The following is a 6,594-nucleotide window of genomic DNA, read 5'->3' on the forward strand; positions in this document are numbered from 1 at the left end:
CCAGACACACTAGCTGTTAGCTAGACCCACCAGCCAACCCAGCCCGACGTTTTATTCTTGGCTTTGATTTCCCGATTTTTAATTTTTATTGATTCCCGTGGTTATTTCCGTTTTGTTGGTGCCAGCTTTCAAATCATCCGTCGACTGCCTTGTTACAGGCCAGCTGGCCAGTTTTTTTTAAGTTTTTAACTTTGGGAATTTCTGCTAAATCTCTCGTTTTGACCCGGGCAGCCGAGGTGGTGGCTCACGCGGCCAGCAGCTGCCAGGCGCCCGCCGTGTACGGCCCCGAGTCGGACGCGACGGCCAAGGTGGTGCGCTCCGCGCCTTTCCGCGTGCAGCCGGAGGGCCTGACCCGCCTGCACACCGAGAGCGCCTACTTCTGCGCCAACGAGCGCGTCATGATCTCCACGACGGACAACTTCCGGTTCGACTTCGTGGCCGCTCCCCGCAACCGCGAGGCCATCGTCCTGGAGGTGCGCGCCGGCCAGGGGGCGCGGGTCGCGCTCTCGGACCAGGCGGCGCCCACCGACTGGATGTACCAGGTCGTCATCGGGGATGCCGACAACACCATCTCTTGGATCGGCAGGGGCAAGCACGGTATGTCGAAGCACTGCATAAATCTTTTGTTTCTCGACGTCTCTTCGAGACCTTTGGCACGATCGAGGAGCTGACGCTGACGGGTTTCTCTTTACCAGAGTACTCGGTGCATTTGTCATCGGCAAAGACGCCCAACATCCTGTCGTCCGTCAAGGGCCGCACGTTCTGGGTGTCGTGGGAGCAGAACACGGTCCGCTTCGGTCGCGGCGCCATCGTGGGCAAGGACATCCTCCTCAAGTGGCGCCTCATCAAGAAGATGAAGGTCAACTTCGTGGGCTTCGCTTCGAGTTGGGGCCAGACCGCCGACTTCAGGTAAAGTGAGGGGGAGCGCCGCAGCCTGCCTGTCTGACTCGTCTTTGCGCGTGGGGCGGTTCTAACTCGGCCCGTCTCGTTCCGTCTGCCGCAGGGTGTGGAACTTCAACGACGAGGCGGGCTACTCCCAGGTGCTGCACCTCGACGTGCCGCGCTCGGTCGTGCCCGGCTCGGAGCGCGGCACGCTGCTCGTGGCGGGCGGCATGGCGCTGCCGGGGGCGGGCGTCGGGGCGGGGCACTCCAGGGCGGGCGGCCCGCAGCTGCAGCACACCGAGCAGCAGCAGCAGCAGCAGCAGCAGCAGCAGCAGCAGCAGCAGCAGGACTCGGACATCGGGCTGCAGCAGCCACTGCCTGGCCGGGAGGCCGGCGAGAGCAGCAGGTGAGAAATGCAACGAACGAGCTGCTGTAAAGTTTCGCACGTCTGCGTGGCAGTGTTTCTTGCATTGAGATCGGATTGAAGCGACACGGCGCGCGTTTCCCCCCGAGTAGTAAGCAAGCGAGCAAGGAGAGGTAGAGAGACCCGACTACTCTCGCCAGCGCGGCTGACGTGCACGGAGAGGTATTTGGGGTGGAGCGTGGGAGGCGAGAAGGGGAGCCTTTACTCGGCTTGCGCCGCTTGCGCACACACGCGGCTCTCTGGGTGTGCCTTACACACGACACACGATCCTGACGCCAAGCGCCATCCTCTGCTCACCAGCCTGGCCGCGACGGTGTCGGCTTTCGCGGCGCTCCCCAGTCTGCGCCATCTGCCTTCAAACAGCTCCAGCTCGGCCGAGTACCAGCGTCGCGTCCTCGACTCGCTGCGGCTCCGGTTGCAGGACCTGGTCGCCTTCCTGCACCCGGACGGCTCCTTTGGGGATCACAAGAGCCACGGCAGTCACAGGTGAGTCTGTTTGGCCTGAGGTGGAAACGAGAGAGGCCTCTTGTGGGCGCGACATGACCTCTGGTGGTGCGCGTCGCGAGGTCATGAGGTCAAGCTAAGATTATATTGGAATCAAATATATGTGATTATATGACGCTTCACGGAGTCCGTACGGTTTATATGTGCGCGTATGCAACTTGAATGTGCTGCACGGACTGCGTTTGGATTTTGTTGAGAAGCCTATGTGTTCCGTATGTCTCAATTCCAATCTGCTATATTTTAAGTATACCTAAAGTATACTTTTTACAAAAGTATACCCAAAAGTGTCATTTGGATATACTTATTTCCATGCGGGGTATACTGGACCCGTATGCACACGTGGATTGTACATGTATCGTATACGAGACCCAAAACAAACGAAATTTCACGGGCGCGTCCACTGCGCAGGAGCACGGTGGCGGTGCTGGAGCTGCTCACCGAGGCCCAGGCGTACTTCTCGGTGGACGCGGAGCTGGTCGCGGCCACCAAGCGCTGGGTCCAGTCGCGCCAGGACGCGGACGGAAGCTTCGCGCCGCCGCTCGCCGACCTCCGGGACGGTGCCGAGGACGTGTCGCCCGCCCCCACGGGTTCCACGACCACCACGACGCAGGCCCCCGACGACGCTGCGACCAGCAACGCGTCAACGCCCGCGTCCCTGGAACTAGAGCAGCGCATCGAGACGACGGCGGAGACCCTTGTGACGCTGCTGGAGGTTGGAGTCGAGAACGATGTGAGTCAGCCTCAATTTCGGTTAAGAATTCCCAACGTTTCTATACAACAGGTTTTCAGTTGAAGTTTGTGTGTAAGCTCTGGCAATACCTAACGACTTGCTGACTGTCTTGCAGCGTGACTCTGAGGCCGTGGTTCGCGCACGCTACTTCCTGGAGCGCCACCTGTACGCGCCCCGCGGCCCCGTCGCCCTGGCGGCGCTCTGCCTCGCCCTGGTGCGGTCCCGCTCCGACGTGGCCGGCGCCGCGCTCGCCCGCATGCGCGCAGCCTCCGTCAACCAGGAGGGCGACTTCTCTTGGCCCGTCGAGCAGACTCTGCAGATCGGGGCCTGGCTCGCCGACGACACTCCCCCGCAGGACTCATCCCACCGACGCGAACCTCTGCGCCGTGAGTACCCGTCCGGCGGCACGGCACTCCACGACGACAGCCACCCCGATGAACGTGAACACATGTATGGTCTTTTTTTTCCCCGCAGTGAACGTGGGCGAGTTCCGCGCTTCGCTGTACGCCCTGCTGACTCACTGCTACCGCCGGGACCTGAGCGCGGCGGAGCCAGTGGCGAGGTACCTGTTCTACCGAGCGCACCTGCTCGACATCCACCCCGAGGTGAGCCCCGCGGAGCACGCCACGTCTGGCCCTATCCGAGCGTGTGTACGAGAACAGCTCTAACGCCGTGTCTGTCGTTTGCAGCTCACCTACCTGTCGGTCAAGGCCTTCTCCGCCTTCGGCCAGCTGGCGCGCGACGAGCACCGCGCGCTCACCGTGTCACTCGCCACCTCGGGCATGGAGCTCACCGACACGCTGGAGCTGCGGCCCGGCTCGCCGCCCGCCTCGCTCGTGCTGCCCAGCCTGCCCACCAAGGTGTTCGTGTACGCGACGGGCGCGGGCTGCGCCACGGTGCAGGGCCTGGTGCAGTACTCCACCTACCTGCCGCGCAGCAGCACGCCGCTGCTCGACCTGTGGGCGGGCGTCGAGGGGGAGATCCCGCCGCCCAGGAACTCTCTGGAGGAGCTCGAGGGCAAGCAGCCCATCCTGCGGCTCAAGGCGTGCTTCCGCTGGAAGGGGCAGCGTCCGTCCGGTGTGCTGCGCCTCGACGTGACGCTCTTCTCGGGCTTCGAGCTGCTCGCCATGAACGGCATCTCGGTGGAGGACACGGGCAACGAGACGGACGTGCACCACGGCGCGCGCGGCGACCGCGTGTGGGTCGTGCTCAACGACGTGAGCGCGCGGTGCGCCGTGTGCGTCCACTTCGCCGCGCGCTCGTCGCACGTCATCTCCGGACTGCGGCCCGCCTTCGCGCGCGTGTACCCGTCCGCCCGCTCCGACCTGGCCGCCGAGACCTTCTTCCACACTCACCGCGGGAGCAGCCTGCTGGCCGGCATCACTGAGGACGACATCGTCACGTGGTTCGGAAGATCGGAGGACGCCGGCGAGGTTCAGATGAGCTCCAACTTTAACGGTATCTGCGAGTGCGGCAAAAAGTGCTCGAGCGACGCTCAGCCTTCAGCACCTGCGTCACCGGCACCCTCGCGCTCCAGACCCATCGACGCGGTGACAGTCGCCACGTCGACGGAGGAGAGCGTGACTGCCTCGACAACAACCGCAGAGGAGGTGTCCACCAGCACGGTTGAGACGGACAGCCCCACTACCTCAGCCGCCTCCAGCGCGGTGCCCACAACCATCACCACCACCGCCACCATGACCACGAGCGCCACTTCCACGACATCCACCACCACCACAACTGCAACAACTTCTGCACCCGCTATCCAGCCGCCGGTCGTGGTGTCTGCACTTCCGGATCTTCACTACGAAATCAACCGCCCGCACTCGCAGCAGCCCGAACAGCAGCAGCCGATCCCTGTAGAGCTGCAGCTGCTCCCGGACGCGAAGCCCTCCTCCCCGCCCACGGCCCCGAGGCCGCAGGTGTTGAGCAGGAGCAGGGCGGCCGTGGCGCACCTGACCTCCACCACGATCCGCGCCCCGCTCAGGGACCTGAAGGGCAAGAGCGTCCCGGCGAGCCTGCACCACCACCACGCGGCCCCGCAGCCTCCCGTCGCGCCGCAACCCCAGGCCACGCCACAGCCCCACGCCGCTCCACAAGCCCACCCCGCCCTGTCAGCCCCCGCTGCATTGCCACCTCACCCTGCCCCGCCAACCCACTCGGTCCCGCAACTCCACTCCACACTCCAGCCCCATGCATCACCGCAGTCCCACGTCGCCCAGCAGCCCCACACTGCCACGCAACCTCACGTGTCGCAGCAGCCCCACGCTGCCCAGCAACGTCCCCAACAGCCTCCAGCTGCTCCTCTCCGCGCAGGGCCCGACGCCAAGCCCACCGTGTCGGTTGCGTCCACTCCGCGCACCACATCGACATCACCCTCCCCCTCCACGACGCTAGCCGCCCAGCGCAGAGCCGACACCGCCGGGACGCAGGCGCCGACATCAAAGGCGTCGTCGTCGGTGAACGAGCCTCGCAAAGCCAAGAAGATGGGCAAAGTCGGTAAGAAGGTGGCCGCTGGAGGCGATGGCGCCAAGAAGTCTGAGGGCAAAACGCCGGACATTGCCAGGCAAACGCACTCGGTGGCCATCAACACGCCCGTGCAGGCCAGGGCGGGCCCTGAGATGACGACGGGGGAGCCTCCAGCTCGAGGCCCGCAGGCCCTGGAGCACGGGCAAGGTGCTGGCGCGGGGGTGGCGGCCGCCGAGCACAACCCCCTGTGGGGTCTGCTCAGGGAGGTCGTCGGCCCGGAGGACGGCAACACAGCGGACGCTGAGGTGATGCCGAGCACGATAAGCGAGGAGACTAAAGACGAGGAACAGCAGGACGAGGATGAAGAAAAGTTGTCTTTCGACTGAGGGGAGAAAGGCTGTGGAATTGCAACGCAGCGGTGGAAGTGGAAGTGAGAGGAAAACAGCCATGATTTGAGAATCCAGAACGCATCACTTGATGTTTGAGTGACACTGTCCCCTTTTCCCCCTGATTGCAATATTCTACTTGCCAAATAAAATGGAAACTTTCGCTCAAACTGTAAATGGAATTATTTAGTGTACAGAGAAGATGTTTTTTTAAGCTGCACTGTGAACAACAAATTATTGTTTTATACCATATATGTGTAAATGATAGCAGAAGAGGGAGTCCAGTTAAAATGTTCTGTAATTCAGCACCTTTAACTTAAAACAATTGTACAATACTAAGTTGGTTTCTTGTTTTACGAAAGCTTTAACAAATTGAGTACAATGAACTAGTAGCTATTTGTACACTATTTGAAGATCACATCTCAGATTCTTTGCCTCAACAGACAACCATTAAGTTCTGGTGAACCCCTTTAAATGCCCTAGTCTTTGACAATTTTAGTCATAATTAATCATTTGCCAGCTTTTCATTAAGGGCTGCAGTTCACTTTTATTTGCTCCATATTTTTCAGTTTATCTGGTGGGGTTTTGCATATATTTTCCCAAAAACTTCTGCTGAAAATCCCTACTGTTAAAATTTAGTATTAATGTCAAATATCGCAAAACGTCCTTTTCCCTGCCTGTATGGCATTGGATCATAAGCAATATTCTGCCATTCGCAGATGCATTTAGGGAGATATGATGTGCGTAGTTAATTTAAAATGGTGTGTGAATGTGGAATGAATGTACTGACTTTAAATGTGTTAGTGTTAACCCTCTAAGAATTTTATTTGTTGGTTGTGTCTCTATAATATAATCAAGTTGGTACCACAGAATGCCATCTTGCCTGGACTGAAATGGGTACGTTTGTGATTATGAATAGAAGAAATTTTTAGAATTACCTGGCTTACAGTTAAATGTTGCTTGTTTAATATCTAAAAAAAAAAAGTTATGATAGTAATTTGTCTATTCACAGAAAAAATTCAAGTACTAATCAGGCAAGTTTTAGTACTTGTTGGCGAATTTTGTCAGTATTTTATTGAAGAGATGTTAATTTTGAAGAATTTAAGCGAATCAGAAGCTATCCTGTTTGCATCATAGAATGCCACATTTGTAGGAACATTCGTCTAGTCAATTTTATACCATGTGAGCATTTAAATGTT

At 58.9% G+C, this 6,594-nt stretch overlaps 1 protein-coding gene across 3 annotated transcripts in view; it reads left to right on the forward strand.

Moving 5' to 3' along the window:
* LOC113216779 (C3 and PZP-like alpha-2-macroglobulin domain-containing protein 8) overlaps window positions 1-6,386 on the forward strand; it is a 16,813-nt gene extending 10,427 nt beyond the window's left edge. For all 3 annotated transcript variants that reach the window (XM_052275547.1, XM_052275550.1, XM_052275548.1), the window contains exons 8-15: window positions 232-597; window positions 696-909; window positions 1,004-1,288; window positions 1,607-1,792; window positions 2,219-2,540; window positions 2,656-2,926; window positions 3,015-3,145; window positions 3,230-6,386. In XM_052275547.1, the coding sequence (XP_052131507.1) occupies window positions 232-597; window positions 696-909; window positions 1,004-1,288; window positions 1,607-1,792; window positions 2,219-2,540; window positions 2,656-2,926; window positions 3,015-3,145; window positions 3,230-5,395 (3,941 nt within the window). In that variant the 3' untranslated portion in view covers window positions 5,396-6,386. The remainder of the gene's footprint in view (window positions 1-231; window positions 598-695; window positions 910-1,003; window positions 1,289-1,606; window positions 1,793-2,218; window positions 2,541-2,655; window positions 2,927-3,014; window positions 3,146-3,229) is intronic.
* Window positions 6,387-6,594: the final 208 nt, after the last annotated feature.

Source organism: Frankliniella occidentalis, unplaced genomic scaffold, assembly GCF_000697945.3.
Source record: "Frankliniella occidentalis isolate FOCC.00 unplaced genomic scaffold, Focc_3.1 Scaffold663, whole genome shotgun sequence".
NCBI lineage: Eukaryota > Metazoa > Arthropoda > Insecta > Thysanoptera > Thripidae > Frankliniella > Frankliniella occidentalis.